This window comes from Urocampus carinirostris, chromosome 9 (genome assembly GCF_059441175.1).
Source record: "Urocampus carinirostris isolate Australia breed hairy pipefish chromosome 9, RoL_Ucar_1.0, whole genome shotgun sequence".
Taxonomy (NCBI): domain Eukaryota; kingdom Metazoa; phylum Chordata; class Actinopteri; order Syngnathiformes; family Syngnathidae; genus Urocampus; species Urocampus carinirostris.
Genome location: NC_142357.1, coordinates 25,209,268 through 25,234,975, shown reverse-complemented (window position 1 = coordinate 25,234,975; position 25,708 = coordinate 25,209,268). Strand labels below are relative to the sequence as shown.

At 42.1% G+C, this 25,708-nt stretch overlaps 1 protein-coding gene and 25 non-coding genes across 28 annotated transcripts in view; 1 reads left to right on the top strand and 25 right to left on the bottom strand.

Moving 5' to 3' along the window:
* LOC148359804 (uncharacterized) overlaps positions 1-25,708 on the top strand; it is a 102,702-nt gene that overhangs the window by 47,333 nt on the left and 29,661 nt on the right. For all 3 annotated transcript variants that reach the window (XR_015851254.1, XM_088343334.1, XM_088343333.1), the window contains 3 exons: positions 19,480-19,743; positions 20,456-20,746; positions 21,652-21,895. Coding sequence is in view for 2 of the 3 variants with exons in the window: in XM_088343334.1 (XP_088199460.1) it covers positions 19,480-19,743; positions 20,456-20,746; positions 21,652-21,895 (799 nt within the window). In the remaining variant the exon portion in view is untranslated. The remainder of the gene's footprint in view (positions 1-19,479; positions 19,744-20,455; positions 20,747-21,651; positions 21,896-25,708) is intronic.
* On the bottom strand, positions 115-196 carry trnal-cag (transfer RNA leucine (anticodon CAG)). The gene has a single exon. It is a non-coding gene; the product is annotated as a tRNA-Leu (tRNA).
* On the bottom strand, positions 462-543 carry trnal-uag (transfer RNA leucine (anticodon UAG)). The gene has a single exon. It is a non-coding gene; the product is annotated as a tRNA-Leu (tRNA).
* trnal-cag (transfer RNA leucine (anticodon CAG)) lies at positions 804-885 on the bottom strand. The gene has a single exon. It is a non-coding gene; the product is annotated as a tRNA-Leu (tRNA).
* On the bottom strand, positions 1,151-1,232 carry trnal-aag (transfer RNA leucine (anticodon AAG)). Its single transcript has one exon. It is a non-coding gene; the product is annotated as a tRNA-Leu (tRNA).
* trnal-cag (transfer RNA leucine (anticodon CAG)) lies at positions 3,240-3,321 on the bottom strand. The gene has a single exon. It is a non-coding gene; the product is annotated as a tRNA-Leu (tRNA).
* On the bottom strand, positions 3,943-4,024 carry trnal-caa (transfer RNA leucine (anticodon CAA)). Its single transcript has one exon. It is a non-coding gene; the product is annotated as a tRNA-Leu (tRNA).
* trnal-aag (transfer RNA leucine (anticodon AAG)) lies at positions 4,290-4,371 on the bottom strand. The gene has a single exon. It is a non-coding gene; the product is annotated as a tRNA-Leu (tRNA).
* Positions 4,632-4,713, bottom strand: trnal-uag (transfer RNA leucine (anticodon UAG)). Its single transcript has one exon. It is a non-coding gene; the product is annotated as a tRNA-Leu (tRNA).
* trnal-aag (transfer RNA leucine (anticodon AAG)) lies at positions 4,974-5,055 on the bottom strand. Its single transcript has one exon. It is a non-coding gene; the product is annotated as a tRNA-Leu (tRNA).
* trnal-cag (transfer RNA leucine (anticodon CAG)) lies at positions 5,316-5,397 on the bottom strand. Its single transcript has one exon. It is a non-coding gene; the product is annotated as a tRNA-Leu (tRNA).
* trnal-uag (transfer RNA leucine (anticodon UAG)) lies at positions 5,663-5,744 on the bottom strand. The gene has a single exon. It is a non-coding gene; the product is annotated as a tRNA-Leu (tRNA).
* On the bottom strand, positions 6,005-6,086 carry trnal-cag (transfer RNA leucine (anticodon CAG)). Its single transcript has one exon. It is a non-coding gene; the product is annotated as a tRNA-Leu (tRNA).
* Positions 6,352-6,433, bottom strand: trnal-aag (transfer RNA leucine (anticodon AAG)). The gene has a single exon. It is a non-coding gene; the product is annotated as a tRNA-Leu (tRNA).
* Positions 8,424-8,505, bottom strand: trnal-uag (transfer RNA leucine (anticodon UAG)). Its single transcript has one exon. It is a non-coding gene; the product is annotated as a tRNA-Leu (tRNA).
* Positions 9,469-9,550, bottom strand: trnal-aag (transfer RNA leucine (anticodon AAG)). Its single transcript has one exon. It is a non-coding gene; the product is annotated as a tRNA-Leu (tRNA).
* On the bottom strand, positions 10,153-10,234 carry trnal-cag (transfer RNA leucine (anticodon CAG)). Its single transcript has one exon. It is a non-coding gene; the product is annotated as a tRNA-Leu (tRNA).
* trnal-cag (transfer RNA leucine (anticodon CAG)) lies at positions 10,500-10,581 on the bottom strand. The gene has a single exon. It is a non-coding gene; the product is annotated as a tRNA-Leu (tRNA).
* On the bottom strand, positions 11,530-11,611 carry trnal-cag (transfer RNA leucine (anticodon CAG)). The gene has a single exon. It is a non-coding gene; the product is annotated as a tRNA-Leu (tRNA).
* Positions 12,575-12,656, bottom strand: trnal-cag (transfer RNA leucine (anticodon CAG)). The gene has a single exon. It is a non-coding gene; the product is annotated as a tRNA-Leu (tRNA).
* Positions 13,278-13,359, bottom strand: trnal-caa (transfer RNA leucine (anticodon CAA)). Its single transcript has one exon. It is a non-coding gene; the product is annotated as a tRNA-Leu (tRNA).
* Positions 13,625-13,706, bottom strand: trnal-aag (transfer RNA leucine (anticodon AAG)). Its single transcript has one exon. It is a non-coding gene; the product is annotated as a tRNA-Leu (tRNA).
* trnal-cag (transfer RNA leucine (anticodon CAG)) lies at positions 13,967-14,048 on the bottom strand. Its single transcript has one exon. It is a non-coding gene; the product is annotated as a tRNA-Leu (tRNA).
* On the bottom strand, positions 16,051-16,132 carry trnal-aag (transfer RNA leucine (anticodon AAG)). Its single transcript has one exon. It is a non-coding gene; the product is annotated as a tRNA-Leu (tRNA).
* On the bottom strand, positions 16,393-16,474 carry trnal-aag (transfer RNA leucine (anticodon AAG)). The gene has a single exon. It is a non-coding gene; the product is annotated as a tRNA-Leu (tRNA).
* trnal-cag (transfer RNA leucine (anticodon CAG)) lies at positions 18,107-18,188 on the bottom strand. The gene has a single exon. It is a non-coding gene; the product is annotated as a tRNA-Leu (tRNA).

Here is a 25,708-nt window from a genome sequence, read left to right as displayed (position 1 = left end):
AGGAGTGCTGTGGACTACTCAGCCTCCCTGTGAGCGAGCTCAGCCAAATTAGATGTCAACTTCCATTATATGCCATGGTCTTTTGAGTAAGAAATTCTACAACACTGTGATGTGTGTCAGAAGTGGGATTTGAACCCACGCCTCAAGAGAGACTGCGACCTGAACGCAGCGCCTTAGACCACTCGGCCATTCTGACTTGTTTTTAAGAACCTTTTTACAATTGAATACACCGGACCGCACGGGCTGTAAGTTAGATCGAGTTGATTCCAAAACACGAATACAGTACTCGGAATGAACCATTATGAAGTACTTTTAGAGATTATTTTGAACTCGTGTAAATACAGTAGAGTGGTGCTGTTGACTACTCAGCCTCCCTGTGACCGAGCTCAGCCACATTAGATGTCTACCTCCATTGTCTGCCATGGCCTTTTGAGTAAGAAAATTTACACCACTGTGATGTATGTCAGAAGTGGGATTTGAACCCACGCCTCCAGAGAGACTGCGACCTAAACGCAGCGCCTTAGACCGCTCGGCCATTCTGACCTGTTTTCAAGGATCTTTTCATAATTGAGTACACCGAATTGCATTTGCTGTACGTTAGATCGAGTTGTTTCCCAAACATGATTTCAGGAGTGGGAATGAACCATACTGAAGTATTTTCAGAGCCTATTTTGAACTCGTGTAAACAGAGGAGTGCTGTGGACTACTCAGCCTCCCTGTGGCCGAGCTCAGCCAAATTAGATGTCAACCTCCATTATATGCCATGGTCTTTTGAGTGAGAAATTCTACAATACTGTGATGTGTGTCAGAAGTGAGATTTGAACCCACGCCTCCAGAGAGACTGCGACCTGAACGCAGCGCCTTAGACCACTCGGCCATTCTGACTTATTTTCAAGAACCTTTTTACAATTGAATACACCGGACTGCACGGGCTGTAAGTTAGATCGAGTTGATTCCAAAACACGAATACAGTACTCGGAATGAACCATTCTGAAGTACTTTTAGAGATTATTTTGAACTCGTGTAAATACAGTAGAGTGGTGCTGTTGACTACTCAGCCTCCCTGTGACCGAGCTCAGCCACATTAGATGTCTACCTCCATTGTCTGCCATGGCCTTTTGAGTAAGAAAACATACACCACTGTGATGTATGTCGGAAGTGGGATTTGAACCCACGCCTCCAGAGAGACTGCGACCTTAACGCAGCGCCTTAGACCGCTCGGCCATTCTGACTTATTTTCAAGAACCTTTTTACAATTTAATACACAGGACTGCACGGGCTGTAAGTTAGATCGAGTTGATTCCAAAACACGAATACAGTACTCGGAATGAACCATTCTGAAGTACTTTTAGAGATTATTTTAAACTCGTGTAAATACAGTAGAGTGGTGCTGTTGACTACTCAGCCTCCCTGCGACCGAGCTCAGCCAAATTAGATGTCAACCTCCATTATATGCCATGGTCTTTTGAGTAAGAAATGAACCAATCTGAAGTATTTTCAGAGCCTATTTTGAACTCGTGTAAACAGAGTAGTGCTGTTGACTACTCAGCCTCCCTCTGAACGCAGCGCCTTAGACCACCCGGCCATTCTGACTTGTTTTCAATGTCTGTTTTAAAGTTGAGTACATCGAACTGCACGGGCTGTACGTTAGATCGAATTGATTCCAAAACACGAATCCAGTACTGGGAATGAACCATTCTGAAGTATGTTCATAGATTATTTTGAACTCGTGTAAAAAGAGTGGTGCTGTTGACTACTCAGCCTCCCTGTGACCGAGCTCAGCCATATTAGATGTCTACCTCCATCATCTGCCATGGCCTTTTGAGTAAGACATTTTACAACACTGTGATGTGTGTCAGAAGTGGGATTTGAACCCACGCCTCCAGAGAGACTACGACCTTAACGCAGCGCTTAGACCGCTCGGCCATTCTGACCTGTTTTCAAGGATCTTTTCATAATTGAGTACACCGAATTGCATTTGCTGTACGTTAGATCGAGTTGTTTCCCAAACATGATTTCAGTTGTGGGAATGAACCATACTGAAATATTTTCAGAGCCTATTTTGAATTCGTGTAAACAGAGGAGTGCTGTGGACTACTCAGCCGCCCTGTGACCGAGCTCAGCCAAATTATAATTTAACCTCCATTATATGCCATGGTCTTTTGAGTAAGAAATTCTACAACACTGTGATGTGTTTCAGAAGTGGGATTTGAACCCACGCCTCCAGAGAGACTGCGACCTTAACGCAGCGCCTTAGACCGCTCGCCCATTCTCACCTGTTTTCAAAAATCTTTTCATAATTGAGTACACCGAATTGCAATTGCTGTACGTTAGATCGAGTTGTTTCCAAAACACGAATACAGTACTCGGAATGAACCATTCTGAAGTACTTTTAGAGATTATTTTGAACTCGTGTAAATACAGTAGAGTGGTGCTGTTGACTACTCAGCCTCCCTGCGACCGAGCTCAGCCAAATTAGATGTCAACCTCCATTATATGCCATGGTCTTTTGAGTAAGAAATGAACCAATCTGAAGTATTTTCAGAGCCTATTTTGAACTCGTGTAAACAGAGTAGTGCTATTGACTACTCAGCCTCCCTCTGAACGCAGCGCCTTAGACCACCCGGCCATTCTGACTTGTTTTCAATGTCTGTTTTAAAGTTGAGTACATCGAACTGCACGGGCTGTACGTTAGATCGAATTGATTCCAAAACACGAATCCAGTACTGGGAATGAACCATTCTGAAGTATGTTCATAGATTATTTTGAACTCGTGTAAAAAGAGTGGTGCTGTTGACCACTCAGCCTCCCTGTGACCGAGCTCAGCCATATTAGATGTCTACCTCCATTATCTGCCATGGCCTTTTGAGTAAGACATTTTACAACACTGTGAAGTGTGTCAGAAGTGGGATATGAACCCACGCCTCCAGAGAGACTGCGACCTTAACGCAGCGCCTTAGACCGCTCGGCCATTCTGACCTGTTTTCAAAGATCTTTTCATAATTGAGTACACCGAATTGCATTTGCTGTACGTTAGATCGAGTTGTTTCCCAAACATGATTTCAGTTGTGGGAATCAACCATACTGAAATATTTTCAGAGCCTATTTTGAATTCGTGTAAACAGAGGAGTGCTGTGGACTACTCAGCCTCCCTGTGGCCGAGCTCAGCCAAATTAGATGTCAACCTCCATTATATGCCATGGTCTTTTGAGTAAGAAATTCTACAACACTGTGATGTGTGTCAGAAGTGGGACTTGAACCCACGCCTCCAGAGAGACTGCGATCTGAACGCAGCGCCTTAGACCACTCGGCCATTCTGACTTCTTTTCAAGAACCTTTTTACAATTTAATACACCGGACTGCACGGGCTGTAAGTTAGATCGAGTTGATTCCAAAACACGAATACAGTACTCGGAATGAACCATTCTGAAGTACTTTTAGAGATTATTTTGAACTCGTGTAAATACAGTAGAGTGGTGCTGTTGACTACTCAGCCTCCCTGCGACCGAGCTCAGCCAAATTAGATGTCAACCTCCATTATATGCCATGGTCTTTTGAGTAAGAAATGAACCAATCTGAAGTATTTTCAGAGCCTATTTTGAACTCGTGTAAACAGAGTAGTGCTGTTGACTACTCAGCCTCCCTCTGAACGCAGCGCCTTAGACCACCCGGCCATTCTGACTTGTTTTCAATGTCTGTTTTAAAGTTGAGTACATCGAACTGCACGGGCTGTACGTTAGATCGAATTGATTCCAAAACACGAATCCAGTACTGGGAATGAACCATTCTGAAGTATGTTCATAGATTATTTTGAACTCGTGTAAAAAGAGTGGTGCTGTTGACTACTCAGCCTCCCTGTGACCGAGCTCAGCCATATTAGATGTCTCCCTCCATTATCTGCCATGGCCTTTTGAGTAAGACATTTTACAACACTGTGATGTGTGTCAGAAGTGGGATTTGAACCCACGCCTCTAGAGAGACTGCGACTTGAACGCAGCGCCTTAGACCACTCGGCCATTCTGACTTATTTTCAAGAACCTTTTTACAATTGAATACACCGGACTGCACGGGCTGTAAGTTAGATCGAGTTGATTCCAAAACACGAATACAGTACTCGGAATGAACCATTCTGAAGTACTTTTAGAGATTATTTTGAACTCGTGTAAATACAGAAGAGTGGTGCTGTTGACTACTCAGCCTCCCTGTGACCGAGCTCAGCCACATTAGATGTCTACCTCCATTGTCTGCCATGGCCTTTTGAGTAAGAAAATATACAACACTGCGATGTGTGTCAGAAGTGGGATTTGAACCCACGCCTCCAGAGAGACTGCGACCTTAGCGCAGCGCCTTAGACCGCTCGGCCATTCTGACCTGTTTTCAAAGACCTTTTCATAATTGAGTACACCGAATTGCATTTGCTGTACGTTAGATCGAGTTGTTTCCCAAACATGATTTCAGTTGTGGGAATCAACCATACTGAAATATTTTCAGAGCCTATTTTGAATTCGTGTAAACAAAGGAGTGCTGTGGACTACTCAGCGTCCCTGTGAGCGAGCTCAGCCAAATTAGATGTCAACCTCCATTATATGCCATGGTCTTTTGAGTAAGAAATTCTACAACACTGTGATGTGTGTCAGAAGTGGGATTTGAACCCACGCCTCCAGAGAGACTGCGACCTAAACGCAGCGCCTTAGACCGCTCGGCCATTCTGACCTGTTTTCAAGGATCTTTTCATAATTGAGTACACCGAATTGCATTTGCTGTACGTTAGATCGAGTTGTTTCCCAAACATGATTTCAGGAGTGGGAATGAACCATACTGAAGTATTTTCAGAGCCTATTTTGAACTCGTGTAAACAGAGGAGTGCTGTGGACTACTCAGCCTCCCTGTGGCCGAGCTCAGCCAAATTAGATGTCAACCTCCATTATATGCCATGGTCTTTTGAGTGAGAAATTCTACAATACTGTGATGTGTGTCAGAAGTGGGATTTGAACCCACGCCTCCAGAGAGACTGCGACCTTAACGCAGCGCCTTAGACCGCTCGGCCATTCTGACCTGTTTTCAAAGATCTTTTCATAATTGAGTACACCGAATTGCATTTGCTGTACGTTAGATCGAGTTGTTTCCCAAACATGATTTCAGTAGTGGGAATGAACCATACTGAAGTATTTTCAGAGCCTATTTTGAACTCGTGTAAAGAGAGGAGTGCTGTGGACTACTCAGCCTCCCTGTGAGCGAGCTCAGCCAAATTAGATGTCAACTTCCATTATATGCCATGGTCTTTTGAGTAAGAAATTCTACAACACTGTGATGTGTGTCAGAAGTGGGATTTGAACCCACGCCTCAAGAGAGACTGCGACCTGAACGCAGCGCCTTAGACCACTCGGCCATTCTGACTTGTTTTTAAGAACCTTTTTACAATTGAATACACCGGACCGCACGGGCTGTAAGTTAGATCGAGTTGATTCCAAAACACGAATACAGTACTCGGAATGAACCATTATGAAGTACTTTTAGAGATTATTTTGAACTCGTGTAAATACAGTAGAGTGGTGCTGTTGACTACTCAGCCTCCCTGTGACCGAGCTCAGCCACATTAGATGTCTACCTCCATTGTCTGCCATGGCCTTTTGAGTAAGAAAATTTACACCACTGTGATGTATGTCAGAAGTGGGATTTGAACCCACGCCTCCAGAGAGACTGCGACCTAAACGCAGCGCCTTAGACCGCTCGGCCATTCTGACCTGTTTTCAAGGATCTTTTCATAATTGAGTACACCGAATTGCATTTGCTGTACGTTAGATCGAGTTGTTTCCCAAACATGATTTCAGGAGTGGGAATGAACCATACTGAAGTATTTTCAGAGCCTATTTTGAACTCGTGTAAACAGAGGAGTGCTGTGGACTACTCAGCCTCCCTGTGGCCGAGCTCAGCCAAATTAGATGTCAACCTCCATTATATGCCATGGTCTTTTGAGTGAGAAATTCTACAATACTGTGATGTGTGTCAGAAGTGAGATTTGAACCCACGCCTCCAGAGAGACTGCGACCTGAACGCAGCGCCTTAGACCACTCGGCCATTCTGACTTATTTTCAAGAACCTTTTTACAATTGAATACACCGGACTGCACGGGCTGTAAGTTAGATCGAGTTGATTCCAAAACACGAATACAGTACTCGGAATGAACCATTCTGAAGTACTTTTAGAGATTATTTTGAACTCGTGTAAATACAGTAGAGTGGTGCTGTTGACTACTCAGCCTCCCTGTGACCGAGCTCAGCCACATTAGATGTCTACCTCCATTGTCTGCCATGGCCTTTTGAGTAAGAAAACATACACCACTGTGATGTATGTCGGAAGTGGGATTTGAACCCACGCCTCCAGAGAGACTGCGACCTTAACGCAGCGCCTTAGACCGCTCGGCCATTCTGACTTATTTTCAAGAACCTTTTTACAATTTAATACACAGGACTGCACGGGCTGTAAGTTAGATCGAGTTGATTCCAAAACACGAATACAGTACTCGGAATGAACCATTCTGAAGTACTTTTAGAGATTATTTTAAACTCGTGTAAATACAGTAGAGTGGTGCTGTTGACTACTCAGCCTCCCTGCGACCGAGCTCAGCCAAATTAGATGTCAACCTCCATTATATGCCATGGTCTTTTGAGTAAGAAATGAACCAATCTGAAGTATTTTCAGAGCCTATTTTGAACTCGTGTAAACAGAGTAGTGCTGTTGACTACTCAGCCTCCCTCTGAACGCAGCGCCTTAGACCACCCGGCCATTCTGACTTGTTTTCAATGTCTGTTTTAAAGTTGAGTACATCGAACTGCACGGGCTGTACGTTAGATCGAATTGATTCCAAAACACGAATCCAGTACTGGGAATGAACCATTCTGAAGTATGTTCATAGATTATTTTGAACTCGTGTAAAAAGAGTGGTGCTGTTGACTACTCAGCCTCCCTGTGACCGAGCTCAGCCATATTAGATGTCTACCTCCATCATCTGCCATGGCCTTTTGAGTAAGACATATTACAACACTGTGATGTGTGTCAGAAGTGGGATTTGAACCCACGCCTCCAGAGAGACTACGACCTTAACGCAGCGCTTAGACCGCTCGGCCATTCTGACCTGTTTTCAAGGATATTTTCATAATTGAGTACACCGAATTGCATTTGCTGTACGTTAGATCGAGTTGTTTCCCAAACATGATTTCAGTAGTGGGAATGAACCATACTGAAGTATTTTCAGAGCCTATTTTGAACTCGTGTAAACAGAGGAGTGCTGTGGACTACTCAGCCGCCCTGTGACCGAGCTCAGCCAAATTATAATTTAACCTCCATTATATGCCATGGTCTTTTGAGTAAGAAATTCTACAACACTGTGATGTGTTTCAGAAGTGGGATTTGAACCCACGCCTCCAGAGAGACTGCGACCTTAACGCAGCGCCTTAGACCGCTCGCCCATTCTCACCTGTTTTCAAAAATCTTTTCATAATTGAGTACACCGAATTGCAATTGCTGTACGTTAGATCGAGTTGTTTCCAAAACACGAATACAGTACTCGGAATGAACCATTCTGAAGTACTTTTAGAGATTATTTTGAACTCGTGTAAATACAGTAGAGTGGTGCTGTTGACTACTCAGCCTCCCTGTGACCGAGCTCAGCCACATTAGATGTCTACCTCCATTGTCTGCCATGGCCTTTTGAGTAAGAAAATATACAACACTGTGATGTGTGTCAGAAGTGGGATTTGAACCCACGCCTCCAGAGAGACTGGGACCTTAACGCAGCGCCTTAGACCGCTCGGCCATTCTGACCTGTTTTCAAAGATCTTTTCAAATTGAGTACACCGAATTGCATTTGCTGTACGTTAGATCGAGTTGATTCCAAAACACGATTACAGTACTCGGAATGAACCATTCTGAAGTATGTTCATAGATTATTTTGAACTCGTGTAAAAAGAGTGGTGCTGTTGACTACTCAGCCTCCCTGTGACCGAGCTCAGCCATATTAGATGTCTACCTCCATCATCTGCCATGGCCTTTTGAGTAAGACATTTTACAACACTGTGATGTGTGTCAGAAGTGGGATTAGAACCCACGCCTCCAGAGAGACTGCGACCTTAACGCAGCGCCTTAGACCGCTCGGCCATTCTGACCTGTTCAAGGATCTTTTCATAATTGAGTACACCGAATTGCATTTGCTGTACGTTAGATCGAGTTGTTTCCCAAACATGATTTAAGGAGTGGGAATGAACCATACTGAAGTATTTTCAGAGCCTATTTTGAACTCGTGTAAACAGAGGAGTGCTGTGGACTACTCAGCTTCCCTGTGGCCGAGCTCAGCCAAATTAGATGTCAACCTCCATTATATGCCATGGTCTTTTGTGTAAGAAATTCTACAACACTGTGATGTGTGTCAGAAGTGGGATTTGAACCCACGCCTCCAGAGAGACTGCGACCTAAACGCAGCGCCTTAGACCGCTCGGCCATTCTGACTTATTTTCAAGAACCTTTTTACAATTTAATACACCGGACTGCACGGGCTGTAAGTTAGATCGAGTTGATTCCAAAACATGAATACAGTACTCGGAATGAACCATTCTGAAGTACTTTTAGAGATTATTTTGAACTCGTGTAAATACAGTAGAGTGGTGCTGTTGACTACTCAGCCTCCCTGCGACCGAGCTCAGCCAAATTAGATGTCAACCTCCATTATATGCCATGGTCTTTTGAGTAAGAAATGAACCAATCTGAAGTATTTTCAGAGCCTATTTTGAACTCGTGTAAACAGAGTAGTGCTGTTGACTACTCAGCCTCCCTCTGAACGCAGCGCCTTAGACCACCCGGCCATTCTGACTTGTTTTCAATGTCTGTTTTAAAGTTGAGTACATCGAACTGCACGGGCTGTACGTTAGATCGAATTGATTCCAAAACACGAATCCAGTACTGGGAATGAACCATTCTGAAGTATGTTCATAGATTATTTTGAACTCGTGTAAAAAGAGTGTTGCTGTTGACTACTCAGCCTCCCTGTGACCGAGCTCAGCCATATTAGATGTCTACCTCCATTATCTGCCATGGCCTTTTGAGTAAGACATTTTACAACACTGTGATGTGTGTCAGAAGTGGGATTTGAACCCACGCCTCCAGAGAGACTGCGACCTTAACGCAGCGCCTTAGACTGCTCGGCCATTCTGACCTGTTTTCAAGGACCTTTTCATAATTGAGTACACCGAATTGCATTTGCTGTACGTTAGATTGAGTTGTTTCCCAAACATGATTTCAGTAGTGGGAATGAACCATACTGAAGTATTTTCAGGGCCTATTTTGAACTCGTGTAAACAGAGGAGTGCTGTGGACTACTCAGCCTCCTTGTGACCGAGCTCAGCCAAATTAGATGTCAACCTCCATTATATGCCATGGTCTTTTGAGTAAGAAATTCTACAACACTGTGATGTGTGTCAGAAGTGGGATTTGAACCCACGCCTCCAGAGAGACTGCGACCTTAACGCAGCGCCTTAGACCGCTCGGCCATTCTGACCTGTTTTCAAGGATCTTTTCATAATTGAGTACACCGAATTGCATTTGCTGTACGTTAGATTGAGTTGTTTCCCAAACATGATTTCAGTAGTGGGAATGAACCATACTGAAGTATTTTCAGGGCCTATTTTGAACTCGTGTAAACAGAGGAGTGCTGTGGACTACTCAGCCTCCCTGTGACCGAGCTCAGCCAAATTATATTTTAACCTCCATTATATGCCATGGTCTTTTGAGTAAGAAATTCTACAACACTGTGATGTGTGTCAGAAGTGGGATTTGAACCCACACCTCCAGAGAGACTGCGACCTTAACGCAGCGCCTTAGACCGCTTGGCCATTCTGACCTGTTTTCAAAGATCTTTTCATAATTGAGTACACCGAATTGCATTTGCTGTACGTTAGATCGAGTTGTTTCCCAAACATGATTTCAGTAGTGGGAATGAACCATACTGAAGTATTTTCAGAGCCTATTTTGAACTCGTGTAAAGAGAGGAGTGCTGTGGACTACTCAGCCTCCCTGTGAGCGAGCTCAGCCAAATTAGATGTCAACCTCCATTATATGCCATGGTCTTTTGAGTAAGAAATTCTACAACACTGTGATGTGTGTCAGAAGTGGGATTTGAACCCACGCCTCCAGAGAGACTGCGACCTGAACGCAGCGCCTTAGACCACTCGGCCATTCTGACTTATTTTCAAGAACCTTTTTACAATTGAATACACCGGACTGCACGGGCTGTAAGTTAGATCGAATTGATTCCAAAACACGAATACAGTACTCGGAATGAACCATTCTGAAGTACTTTTAGAGATTATTTTGAACTCGTGTAAATACAGAAGAGTGGTGCTGTTGACTACTCAGCCTCCCTGTGACCGAGCTCAGCCACATTAGATGTCTACCTCCATTGTCTGCCATGGCCTTTTGAGTAAGAAAATATACAACACTGCGATGTGTGTCAGAAGTGGGATTTGAACCCACGCCTCCAGAGAGACTGCAACCTGAACGCAGCGCCTTAGACCACTCGGCCATTCTGACTTATTTTCAAGAACCTTTTTACAATTTAATACACCGGACTGCACGGGCTGTAAGTTAGATCGAGTTGATTCCAAAACACGAATACAGTACTCGGAATGAACCATTCTGAAGTACTTTTAGAGATTATTTTGAACTCGTGTAAATACAGTAGAGTGGTGCTGTTGACTACTCAGCCTCCCTGCGACCGAGCTCAGCAAAATTAGATGTCAACCTCCATTATATGCCATGGTCTTTTGAGTAAGAAATGAACCAATCTGAAGTATTTTCAGAGCCTATTTTGAACTCGTGTAAACAGAGTAGTGCTGTTGACTACTCAGCCTCCCTCTGAACGCAGCGCCTTAGACCACCCGGCCATTCTGACTTGTTTTCAATGTCTGTTTTAAAGTTGAGTACATCGAACTGCACGGGCTGTACGTTAGATCGAATTGATTCCAAAACACGAATCCAGTACTGGGAATGAACCATTCTGAAGTATGTTCATAGATTATTTTGAACTCGTGTAAAAAGAGTGGTGCTGTTGACTACTCAGCCTCCCTGTGACCGAGCTCAGCCATATTAGATGTCTACCTCCATTATCTGCCATGGCCTTTTGAGTAAGACATTTTACAACACTGTGATGTGTGTCAGAAGTGGGATTTAAACCCACGCGACCTTAACGCAGCGCCTTAGAGCGCTCGGCCATTCTGACCTGTTTTCAAAGATCTTTTCATAATTGAGTACACCGAATTGCATTTGCTGTACGTTAGATCGAGTTGTTTCCCAAACATGATTTCAGTTGTGGGAATCAACCATACTGAAATATTTTCAGAGCCTATTTTGAATTCGTGTAAACAGAGGAGTGCTGTGGACTACTCAGCCTCCCTGTGGCCGAGCTCAGCCAAATTAGATGTCAACCTCCATTATATGCCATGGTCTTTTGAGTAAGAAATTCTACAACACTGTGAAGTGTGTCAGAAGTGGGACTTGAACCCACGCCTCCAGAGAGACTGCGACCTGAACGCAGCGCCTTAGACCACTCGGCCATTCTGACTTATTTTCAAGATCCTTTTTACAATTTAATACACCAGACTGCACGGGCTGTAAGTTAGATCGAGTTGATTCCAAAACACGAATACAGTACTCGGAATGAACCATTCTGAAGTACTTTTAGAGATTATTTTGAACTCGTGTAAATACAGTAGAATGGTGCTGTTGACTACTCAGCCTCCCTGCGACCGAGCTCAGCCAAATTAGATGTCAACCTCCATTATATGCCATGGTCTTTTGAGTAAGAAATGAACCAATCTGAAGTATTTTCAGAGCCTATTTTGAACTCGTGTAAACAGAGTAGTGCTATTGACTACTCAGCCTCCCTCTGAACGCAGCGCCTTAGACCACCCGGCCATTCTGACTTGTTTTCAATGTCTGTTTTAAAGTTGAGTACATCGAACTGCACGGGCTGTACGTTAGATCGAATTGATTCCAAAACACGAATCCAGTACTGGGAATGAACCATTCTGAAGTATGTTCATAGATTATTTTGAACTCGTGTAAAAAGAGTGGTGCTGTTGACCACTCAGCCTCCCTGTGACCGAGCTCAGCCATATTAGATGTCTACCTCCATTATCTGCCATGGCCTTTTGAGTAAGACATTTTACAACACTGTGATGTGTGTCAGAAGTGGGATATGAACCCACGCCTCCAGAGAGACTGCGACCTTAACGCAGCGCCTTAGACCGCTCGGCCATTCTGACCTGTTTTCAAAGATCTTTTCATAATTGAGTACACCGAATTGCATTTGCTGTACGTTAGATCGAGTTGTTTCCCAAACATGATTTCAGTTGTGGGAATCAACCATACTGAAATATTTTCAGAGCCTATTTTGAATTCGTGTAAACAGAGGAGTGCTGTGGACTACTCAGCCTCCCTGTGGCCGAGCTCAGCCAAATTAGATGTCAACCTCCATTATATGCCATGGTCTTTTGAGTAAGAAATTCTACAACACTGTGATGTGTGTCAGAAGTGGGACTTGAACCCACGCCTCCAGAGAGACTGCGATCTGAACGCAGCGCCTTAGACCACTCGGCCATTCTGACTTCTTTTCAAGAACCTTTTTACAATTTAATACACCGGACTGCACGGGCTGTAAGTTAGATCGAGTTGATTCCAAAACACGAATACAGTACTCGGAATGAACCATTCTGAAGTACTTTTAGAGATTATTTTGAACTCGTGTAAATACAGTAGAGTGGTGCTGTTGACTACTCAGCCTCCCTGCGACCGAGCTCAGCCAAATTAGATGTCAACCTCCATTATATGCCATGGTCTTTTGAGTAAGAAATGAACCAATCTGAAGTATTTTCAGAGCCTATTTTGAACTCGTGTAAACAGAGTAGTGCTGTTGACTACTCAGCCTCCCTCTGAACGCAGCGCCTTAGACCACCCGGCCATTCTGACTTGTTTTCAATGTCTGTTTTAAAGTTGAGTACATCGAACTGCACGGGCTGTACGTTAGATCGAATTGATTCCAAAACACGAATCCAGTACTGGGAATGAACCATTCTGAAGTATGTTCATAGATTATTTTGAACTCGTGTAAAAAGAGTGGTGCTGTTGACTACTCAGCCTCCCTGTGACCGAGCTCAGCCATATTAGATGTCTCCCTCCATTATCTGCCATGGCCTTTTGAGTAAGACATTTTACAACACTGTGATGTGTGTCAGAAGTGGGATTTGAACCCACGCCTCTAGAGAGACTGCGACTTGAACGCAGCGCCTTAGACCACTCGGCCATTCTGACTTATTTTCAAGAACCTTTTTACAATTGAATACACCGGACTGCACGGGCTGTAAGTTAGATCGAGTTGATTCCAAAACACGAATACAGTACTCGGAATGAACCATTCTGAAGTACTTTTAGAGATTATTTTGAACTCGTGTAAATACAGAAGAGTGGTGCTGTTGACTACTCAGCCTCCCTGTGACCGAGCTCAGCCACATTAGATGTCTACCTCCATTGTCTGCCATGGCCTTTTGAGTAAGAAAATATACAACACTGCGATGTGTGTCAGAAGTGGGATTTGAACCCACGCCTCCAGAGAGACTGCGACCTTAGCGCAGCGCCTTAGACCGCTCGGCCATTCTGACCTGTTTTCAAAGATCTTTTCATAATTGAGTACACCGAATTGCATTTGCTGTACGTTAGATCGAGTTGTTTCCCAAACATGATTTCAGTAGTGGGAATGAACCATACTGAAGTTTTTTAAGAGCCTATTTTGAACTCGTGTAAAGAGGGGAGTGCTGTGGACTACTCAGCCTCCCTGTGAGCGAGCTCAGCCAAATTAGATGTCAACTTCCATTATATGCCATGGTCTTTTGAGTAAGAAATTCTACAACACTGTGATGTGTGTCAGAAGTGGGATTTGAACCCACGCCTCCAGAGAGACTGCAACCTGAACGCAGCGCCTTAGACCACTCGGCCATTCTGACTTATTTTCAAGAACCTTTTTACAATTTAATACACCGGACTGCACGGGCTGTAAGTTAGATCGAGTTGATTCCAAAACACGAATACAGTACTCGGAATGAACCATTCTGAAGTACTTTTAGAGATTATTTTGAACTCGTGTAAATACAGTAGAGTGGTGCTGTTGACTACTCAGCCTCCCTGCGACCGAGCTCAGCAAAATTAGATGTCAACCTCCATTATATGCCATGGTCTTTTGAGTAAGAAATGAACCAATCTGAAGTATTTTCAGAGCCTATTTTGAACTCGTGTAAACAGAGTAGTGCTGTTGACTACTCAGCCTCCCTCTGAACGCAGCGCCTTAGACCACCCGGCCATTCTGACTTGTTTTCAATGTCTGTTTTAAAGTTGAGTACATCGAACTGCACGGGCTGTACGTTAGATCGAATTGATTCCAAAACACGAATCCAGTACTGGGAATGAACCATTCTGAAGTATGTTCATAGATTATTTTGAACTCGTGTAAAAAGAGTGGTGCTGTTGACTACTCAGCCTCCCTGTGACCGAGCTCAGCCATATTAGATGTCTACCTCCATTATCTGCCATGGCCTTTTGAGTAAGACATTTTACAACACTGTGATGTGTGTCAGAAGTGGGATTTAAACCCACGCCTCCAGAGAGACTGCGACCTTAACGCAGCGCCTTAGAGCGCTCGGCCATTCTGACCTGTTTTCAAAGATCTTTTCATAATTGAGTACACCGAATTGCATTTGCTGTACGTTAGATCGAGTTGTTTCCCAAACATGATTTCAGTTGTGGGAATCAACCATACTGAAATATTTTCAGAGCCTATTTTGAATTCGTGTAAACAGAGGAGTGCTGTGGACTACTCAGCCTCCCTGTGACGGAGCTCAGCCAAATTAGATGTCAATTCCATTATATGCCATGGTCTTTTAAGTAAGAAATTCTACAACACTGTGATGTGTGTCAAAAGTGGGATTTGTACCCACGCCTCCAGAGAGACTGCGACCTTAATGCAGCGCCTTAGACCGCTCGGCCATTTTGACCTGTTTTCCATGATCTTTTCATAATTGAGTACACCGAATTGCATTTGCTGTACGTTAGATCGAGTTGTTTCCCAAACATGATTTCAGTTGTGGGAATCAACCATACTAAAATATTTTCAGAGCCTATTTTGAATTCGTGTAAACAGAGGAGTGCTGTGGACTACTCAGCCTCCCTGTGGCCGAGCTCAGCCAAATTATATTTTAACCTCCATTATATGCCATGGTCTTTTGAGTAAGAAATTCTACAACACTGTGATGTGTGTCAGAAGTGGGATTTGAACCCACGCCTCCAGAGAGACTGCGACCTTAACGCAGCGCCTTAGACTGCTCGGCCATTCTGACCTGTTTTCAAAGATCTTTTCATAATTGAGTACACCGAATTGCATTTGCTGTACGTTAGATTGAGTTGTTTCCCAAACATGATTTCAGTAGTGGGAATGAACCATACTGAAGTATTTTCAGTGCCTATTTTGAACTCGTGTAAAGAGAGGAGTGCTGTGGACTACTCAGCCTCCCTGTGAGCGAGCTCAGCCAAATTAGATGTCAACCTCCATTATATGCCATGGTCTTTTGAGTAAGAAATGAACCAATCTGAAGTATTTTCAGAGCCTATTTTGAACTCGTGTAATCAGAGTAGTGCTGTTGACTACTCAGCCTCCCTCTGAACGCAGCGCCTTAGACCACCCGGCCATTCTGACTTGTTTTCAATGTCTGTTTTAAAGTTGAGTACATCGAACTGCACGGGCTGTACGTTAGATCGAATTGATTCCAAAACACGAATCCAGTACTGGGAATGAACCATTCTGAAGTATGTTCATAGATTATTTTGAACTCGTGTAAAAAGAGTGGTGCTGTTGACTACTCAGCCTCCCTGTGACCGAGCTCAGCCATATTAGATGTCTACCTCCATTATCTGCCATGGCCTTTTGAGTAAGACATTTTACAACACTGTGATGTGTGTCAGAAGTGGGATTTGAACCCACGCCTCCAGAGAGACTGCGACCTTAACGCAGCGCCTTAGACCGCTCGGCCATTCTGACCTGTTTTCAAGGACCTTTTCATAATTGAGTACACCGAATTGCATTTGCTGTACGTTAGATTGAGTTGTTTCCCAAACATGATTTCAGTAGTGGGAATGAACCATTCTGAAGTATTTTCAGGGCCTATTTTGAATTCGTGTAAACAGAGGAGTGCTGTGGACTACTCAGCCTCCTTGTGACCGAGCTCAGCCAAATTAGATGTCAACCTCCATTATATGCCATGGTCTTTTGAGTAAGAAATTCTACAACACTGTGATGTGTGTCAGAAGTGGGATTTGAACCCACGCCTCCAGAGAGACTGCGACCTTAACGCAGCGCCTTAGACCGCTCGGCCATTCTGACCTGTTTTCAAAGATCTTTTCATAATTGAGTACACCGAATTGCATTTGCTGTACGTTAGATCGAGTTGTTTCCCAAACATGATTTCAGTTGTGGGAATCAACCATACTGAAATATTTTCAGAGCCTATTTTGAATTCGTGTAAACAGAGGAGTGCTGTGTACTACTCAGCCTCCCTGTGGCCGAGCTCAGCCAAATTAGATGTCAACCTCCATTATATGCCATGGTCTTTTGAGTAAGACATTTTACAACACTGTGATGTGTGTCCGAAGTGGGATTTGAACCCACGCCTCCAGAGAGACTGCGACCTTAACGCAGCGCCTTAGACCGCTCGGCCATTCTGACCTGTTTTCAAGGACCTTTTCATAATTGAGTACACCGAATTGCATTTGCTGTACGTTAGATTGAGTTGTTTCCCAAACATGATTTCAGTAGTGGGAATGAACCATACTGAAGTATTTTCAGGGCCTATTTTGAACTCGTGTAAACAGAGGAGTGCTGTGGACTACTCAGCCTCCCTGTGACCGAGCTCAGCCAAATTATATTTTAACCTCCATTATTTGCCATGGTCTTTTCAGTAAGAAATTCTACAACACTGTGATGTGTGTCAGAAGTGGGATTTGAACCCACCTCTCCAGAGAGACTGCGACCTTATTGCAGCGCCTTAGACCGCTCGGCCATTCTGACCTGTTTTCAAGGATTTTTTCATAATTGAGTACACCGAATTGCATTTGCTGTACGTTAGATTGAGTTGTTTCCCAAACATGATTTCAGTAGTGGGAATGAACCATACTGAAGTATTTTCAGGGCCTATTTTCAACTCGTGTAAACAGAGGAGTGCTGTGGACTACTCAGCCTCCCTGTGACCGAGCTCAGCCAAATTAGATGTCAATCTCCATTATATGCCATGGTCTTTTGAGTAAGAAATTCTACAACACTGTGATATGTGTCAGAAGTGGCATTTGAACCCACGCCTCCAGAGAGACTGCGACCTGAACGCAGCGCCTTAGACCACTCGGCCATTCTGCCTTATTTTCAAGAACCTTTTTACAATTGAATACACCGGACTGCACGGGCTGTAAGTTAGATCGAGTTGATTCCAAAACATGAATACAGTACTCGGAATGAACCATTCTGAAGTACTTTTAGAGATTATTTTGAACTCGTGTAAATACAGTAGAGTGGTGCTGTTGACGACTCAGCCTCCCTGTGACCGAGCTCAGCCACATTAGATGTCTCCCTCCATTGTCTGCCATGGCCTTTTGAGTAAGAAAATGTACACCACTGTGATGTATGTCAGAAGTGGGATTTGAACCCACGCCTCCAGAGAGACTGCAACCTAAACCAACGCCTTAGACCGCTCGGCCATTCTGACCTGTTTTCAAGGAGCTTTTCATAATCGAGTACACCGAATTGCATTTGCTGTACGTTAGATTGAGTTGTTTCCAAAACATGATTTCAGTAGTGGGAATGAACCATACTGAAGTATTTTCAGAGCCTATTTTGAACTCGTGTAAAGAGAGGAGTGCTGTGGACTAGTCAGCCTCCCTGTGACCGAGCTCAGCCAAATTAGATGTCAACATCCATTATATGCCATGGTCTTTTGATGAAGAAATTCCACAACACTGTGATGTGTGTCAGAAGTGGGATTTGAACCCACGCCTCCAGAGAGAATGCGACCTGAACGCAGCGCCTTAGACCACTCGGCCATTCTGACTTATTTTCAAGAACTTTTTTACAATTGAATACACCGGACTGCACGGGCTGTAAGTTAAATCGAGTTGATTCCAAAACACAAATACACTACTGGGAATGAACCATTCTAAAGTACTTTTAGAGATTATTTTGAACTCGTGTAAAGAGAGTGGTGCTGTTGACTACTCAGCCTCCCTGTGACCGAGCTCAGCCACATTAGATGTCTACCTCCATTATGTGCCATGGCCTTTTGAGTAAGAAAATTTACAACACTGTGATGTGTGTCAGAAGTGGGATTTGAACCAGCGCCTCCAGAGAGACCACGACCTGAACGCAGCGCCTTAGACCGCCCGGCTATTCTGCCTTGTTTTCAATGTATGTCTTAAAGTTGAGTACACCGAACTGCACGGGCTGTACGTTAGATCGAATTGATTCCAAAACACGAATTCAGTACTGGGAATGAACCATTCTGAAGTATGTTCATAGATTATTTTGAACTCGTGTAAAAAGAGTGGTGCTGTTGACTACTCAGCCACAATAGATGTCTATCTTTTATGTGCCATGGCCTTTTGAGTAAGAAAATCTACAACACTATGATGTGTGTCAGAAGTGGGATTTGAACCCACGCCTCCAGAGAGACCACAACCTGAACGCAGCGCCTTAGACCGCTCGACCATTCTGACCTGTTTTCTACGATCTTTTCAAAATTGAGTACACCGAATTGCATTTGCTGTACGTGAGCTCAAGTTGATTCCAAAACATGATTTCAGTAGTGGGAATGAACCATTCTGAAGTATTTTCAGAGCCTATTTTGAACTCGTGTAAACAGAGTGGTGCTGTTGACTACTTAGCCTCCCTCTGAACGGGTTCAGCCACATTAGATGTAAACCTCCATTATGTGCCCTCGCCTTTTACACATATTTACAAAGAAAGACGGCACACCGAGAGAGTTTTCAAAGCTTTAATAATAATAATATAACTTTCATCCCAAACGGTGGCTGTGACAGGGCAGTTAATGGTAGCAATACTCGAGCGCCGCTGGTGGACGTTAGAAAAATTACATAAATTGGCCGCATCACTGAATAAGCCGCAGGGTTGAAAGTTAGGGAAAAAAGTAGCGGCTCATAATCCGGAATTTACGGTAATTCCTCAACCTATCTACTGTATGGGATGGTTTATTTATGCTCATCTTCGAGTTAACACTATTTATCACATATGGACCAAATTTGTGTCATAGGTGCAAAATCCTTGCTTTTAAAACTCAAATCAGTGAGAACGGAACATTATCCATATCTTTCTGTATTGTTTTTCAGATGCCCCTGGACCAACCAAGCTTAAACAGATGAAGCCTGTGTTCTTCTCTCGGGTGTCATTTTCACTTTTGTTTGACTTGTTGCTCCACCTTTCTACGGCTAATGTCGTAAATGTCCACGAAAGGACACACATTCTTTTTGAGATTGCTCGTAGGAGAGAACAAGCTGAGTATCTGATTGATCTGGTCCTTAGCAAAGGTCCAGAAGCAAGCAGGAAGATGTTGTTTCTCCTAAAACAAAGAAATCCTGCTTATTTAAATGTCGGTAAGTATGTTTCTCAGTTTGTTTTAGTTTACACTAAAAAGCATGCATTATTACCTCCACTTCTAGTACTAATAATCTATCATTATTTGATTGCAAGAGCAAGAAAGCAATATACAAACTGTAGCACAGGAAAATAAGTTTTATTGTCTTACCACAACTTATGAATGAAGTTTATGTGCTGCTCCTTTTGAATAATAGTATCCATAGATAGGTAATTTTCCATTTTGAGTAAATTTCAATGCAACTAGAAATAATTTACAGGATGGCTTGACTTGCTGTTAGCTTGCTATCCAGCTCAGTAGCCTAGATGGTAAGGCGCCCGCTTTGAGACTGGGAGGTCGCTGGTTCGCGCCTCGGCCGAGTCATACCTAAGACTTATAACATTGGTAAAAATGGCGGCGCCCTCTGTTGGCTGCGGCTGCATCGGCTCGCTACAATGGGTCAGGTGTATCGACATTTCGTTCTGTGTACATTGTTACAAAGAATGACAATACAAAGGAAATTATTATTATTATTATTATTATTAATACTATCACTAATTCTATTGTGTGGGGCTCAGGTGTGCTCTAAATCAGAATCATTGGTCTCACTATCGCCCTCTGCTGTGAGGCAAGAGAATTGCGTGCTTTACTCTACTTACGCTTCTGCAGACTCTTAAAGTAGGATTTGGAAATATCTGAAACAACCCTCTTTGTTTAAAATTGTTTTTCAGAAGACTGTATCCATGGACAATTGCTGACACAAGACTTGATAAAGCAGCAACAACTTCAAGAGATTCCAGAATTTAGGCCTGATTTGATGTCTCAGAGGGTTTTGTATAAGCTGATGAATGATCTTGAAGACGATAATTTATTGAGTTACGGGCAAAAAAGTATGATCATCTCTTCCAATCCTGACATCAGAAGCATGGCTTTTCATCTGAACCATGTAGTACACCTTAAAGGGCCAAAAGCAAGTCAGAAGATGATGTCTCACCTTAATCGCATAGAGCCTCGAATATACGGTGAGTTTTAAATTTCCTTGGCCGTCTCATTTAACTCATTTAATGCCATAATGTAGAAATACTTTTCAGAAGCATTGTCACTGAGTGCCAAAATTTTAAAATATGTTTATTTTTGTTTTCATTTATTATTAAAAAAAAACTTAGAAAGGGTTAGGCACAGCTCATCGGTAAGTATCAAGCTTCTGGGAATGTTTTCAGTATTAAAAATCACTGTTAGATGGACAGTACAGTGGTGGGTTAATCTCAGGTAGCGACCCTAAACATACAGTCAGCTAAAATATAAAATTTAACGTTTTGAAACTAACAATAAACATAGGTAAGCCAAGATCCAGACCTCAAGCCTAGAGAGCATTTGTGGAAAGATCTATAAATGCTATGCACAAAAGATCATCAAACAGTAAGGAACTTGAGCTGTTTTGTTAGAAAGATTAGACAAATACTTATGTTTCAAGATGTGCAATACCCAAAACGTCTTGTGGTTATGATGGCATCAAAAGTAGATTGCACAAAGTATTCACTCAAAGGGTGCTGATACTTTAGCAATGCCTACTATTATTTTTTTAAATTTATTAGCACAATACAAAATGTTAAATCAATTTAGTTTATTTTCACAATTGTGTCTCACTTGTTGTTGAATCTTCAATTGTTTTTCTTGTTCTTTTAATCAATTCTTAAAAAGCCTGAAACATGGCAAGACTTTTTCAAGGCACTGTTTATACAGTTCCTACTTCATGGAGATTCACCTAATTTGGGGGTGGTTCTGGAGTGGATCAACCGCGAAAATGAGAATGTTGTGAAAATGCTACCAGTTTGGAAAAGGTTATGTTTGGAACACTGATAAAAACTAATTTGAGCATATTCTATTCATAATTAGGAAATATAATATTTTCTCCCTCTTTCCACAGCGCATTGCCTTGTTGACCATTATAAAAGCATGCTGATCTCCATGGTCGAAAATGTCGACATTATTGTAAACGATCTCATTGCGAGGGGAGTGGAAGTGAGCGAGGATATCAAAGCCATCTGCAGCCCAAGCGAGAAGATGACCAAAGTCATTGAGAATCTTAAATCAGTGGAACAGAAGCGGGTCTTTTACAGCATCCTTGAGGAACGGGAGCCAAGAACATTTAAAACAATATCCAAGAAAATGTAAGTCTGTAAGTGTAAGGCTTATACTTTTTAGATGTCCTCTTATAAATTTTAGCTTTGAGCTGCATCATTCAGGGTTCATAAGATGCTTGGAATCCTTGATAATGCTTGAATTTTAATGTTGTGTTTTCAACGTCTAAAAAGTGCTTGAATTTTTGGTGAAGTGCTTATAATTGCTTGGAATTGTTTGTTTCTCAACCACTCTGCTTGAAATGACCCAGACACGGCTCTTTATTCGCTTCGCTTTGCCATTGCATTTCTTCTTTGCCTATGATTAACGGCAGCTGGTATTAGTTTGTATGGTATTGTCCTATGAAGCGTCATCGCCCTCTTCAGGTCGCCCCCAAGAGCACATGTGTATGCTACACCTAATTGGGGCACTATAAAATGTGTGTTAGCGCAAGGATTACATATCAAATATGGACATTTGTAATGGGCCATGGAATAAATGAATGAATGAAGCATTTCCCAGCGGTCATTTTTTTCGGTAAGAACTTTCTGCAACTGAAAATGTAGGCTACATTATATTGGTCGGCGGCGCCCTCTGTTGGCTGCGGCTGCATCGGCTCGCTACAATGGGTCAGGTGCAATCGACATTTCGTTCTGTGTACATTGTTACGCAGAATGACAATACAAGGAAATTATTATTATTATTATTATTATTATTATTGCCGTTTTTACACAACACCTGTACAGGGAGATATTTGTTTTAACAATATTTACACACAAATATTTTCACGATTTACTCGATTTAAAAATCATATGTCTTGTTAAATGCACACGCAAAAATAAAAATTGCATATGTAAATCGCAGATACATTAGTGGCTCTGCAAATTTTTTTTCCAGTACCATTACACGAATCGTAATTCACACTAGATTTCTTTGTTTAATGGTACTGGAGAAATTGAAAAATTGGCTTTGAAATTCCTGAAAAAGTGCTTGAATTTCGCCATGTGTTGGCATAAGAATATATTAAACACATAAAATATTTTTTGGCTCATTTGTTTTTCTTGTTTTATGAAATGTTTTTGCTTGTTTTCCTCAGAAAATAAGAAAAACAACATAAAATGTGAAAGCTTTTCTAAAAGAGCACATGTCAGATGATTTTGCCCATTTTAAGATTTGTTTTTCATATTTCACAAGATAAATATAGTAAATACATAAAAACGGCACATTAAAATAATCTGAAAACGAATAAACACATTTAATCATTGCTCACGTATTTAATTAAGTCATTTTCCATATGAACTACATGCAGTCCTATTTTCTAAAAACACTTATAAGGACATTGTGTATTATTTAACACCTCCTAGTGGCAAAAAAATGTATGTACATTGATTTAAATACTACACGAAAACATGAATTATTATGCAGATTTTTAAATACCCGTAGGTTGACCAATTAGTGTTTACCGTAAATTCCGGACTATAAGCCGCTACTTTTTTCCCAAACTTTCAACCCTGCGGCTTATTCAGTGATGCGGCCAATTTATGTAATTTTTCTAACGGCCACCAGCGGCGCTCGAGTACAAAAGGTAAGATTTAGACTGCAACTTCTTAGCTTGTGCACAAATTAAATTAGCGTAGACATATCCTCATCATGCAAATTGTAAAAAGAAAGGCACATGACGCAACTTTCAAGCCGAACGCAATCGAGCAGTCCGATATAGAAGGAAACAGAGCTACCGCACATAAACTTTACTTTGCGAGCGTGATACTAGCGTGTTTTTGAATAAGGGAGCGTGGGACAACGTCTATATGACCATACTGAAGGAAGACGACTGATGACGTCAGTTATAAGGAGGAAGATGAGGACGCTTTACCGTGCTTACTACAAGTACGGTATGTTTTTTTAACAGAGCTGTTTACTGTGTTGCGAGCGTGTTGCTAGTAGCGTTTTGCTACCCTTCACAGGCACGGTTTGGGATGAAAGTTATAATATTATTATTAAAGCTTTGAAAACTCTCGGTGTACCGTCTTTCTTTGTAAATATGTGTAACCATGTATAATATGTATTTGCAACTGTATATTTTTGTAATTTATTTATTTTAGAAACTTATTCTGATATGTTTTTTACGAACAAATGAGAAAGAAGGGGCGGGGCAAACGCGGGCTGACGGGAAGTGGAGTAAAGGTGAGACGTGTTTGTGGACGCGGCCGACAATAGTGGATATATATTTTTCCCACTCTTACCTTTGGAAATATACAGTATTTTTCCTTGGATTACTTTCAACCGGCACCCGGACTCTGCAGGTCTGCATTAAATCTTAAGTACCGGTATCATTTTCCCTTCACTTTGCCGGCTGTGTTATTTGGACTGTATCGGGTATGGGTTAATCTCGTGTTTGTATTGCGGTTTTCAATGTGGGCGCGTGCGGCTAATATACAGGTGCGGCTTGTGTATGTACAAAATCGGTTTTCGTCCCGAAATGTGGTGGCTGTAGCTTATAATCAGGTGCGCTCTATAGTCCGGAATTTACGGTATTTTATATATGATGACTTTAGTTTTTAGTACAACCTCAAAATAAAGAGAGAAGGCATCAATAGATAATGAACTTGCAAGAAAAACAAGGGAGAGCCCAAACCTCTAATAAGAAATTCTAACATGTTCTAAAAGACCTCCCCTGAGCCCTGTTTTTAAAATATCCTAGGTTACAAAAGCAGATCCGCCCTGAAGGGTGTGGAAATCCAAGAACAGCAACGTGGTTGGCCGATAGTGACAATTAGGTTAACAATGCATAATGGTCAAAACAACAGTGAGGTAAAATAGTCAACAAATGTACTGGCATCCTATGCAATCACCTATAGGTGTCCAATATCAAAAACTGAATAAACTTATCAATAGAACATGAGCCTCCCCTAAAGTGAGCTGACATAACTGCCCGCCATCTTGCTACTGCGGATAACCAAAACCCTCAAAAGGGCTTGACAAAAAAAGAGATGTAGAATAGTGTGTTTTAGTCACTTTAAGGCTGCGTAATTTGTGATTTTTCTTTTTTTTCTGTTGCAATAAACAACAGCAACATCTAGTGGTCAAATAATAGACATTGTCTCTTTTAAGATACCAAAACTGCCTACAGGGTGCTGTACATTGTGCAATAATTAGTATTCATCCTTCAACAACAATAATAAAAAAAATGTTAAAAAGTTTCATGGTGTGCCAAAGAATATAAATATCTTTTTAGCTAAGTTTTTAGGCTTGAACTCAATCTACCGTATTTTCCGCACTATATGGCGCACCATGTTATAAGGCGCACCTTCAATGAATGATATATTTTAAAACTTATGCCATACATAAGACGCACCCCATTATAAGGCGCTATAAGTGCATGCTGGTTTAAGATCAGGTAATTGTGCAATTTTGTAATTGTAATCCTGTGCAGTCCTTCGAGACATTTTTGGGATTAAGGGCTATTTACGGTAAATAAATGTGACGACTTGACTACAGTAGAGAATGTAGTTACTTTATGCAACCTCTAGATGTTGCCACGCTCAAGGGAATGTCAACAAAATATTCAAAAAGGTCAAACTTTATTAACAAACAAGCTTTCCACAACTCCATTCACTCCCAAAATAAATAAACAGCCGTTTTATTATTTTCTCTGAGGTAAAGCATTTTCGTGACACATCTTTGAACAACATCGACATATCATTTTATTTTTTGTCCATTTAGTCAACACGCAAAGAAAAAAACGTCTGATACTGTTATTTTAAATGAAACGTTAGTGCAATCGCAATAAAGTGACACTCGTAATGTGCAAAAACAACGAGTGCAAAGCAATAACATAATAACTGTAAAATGTAAAACGTAAA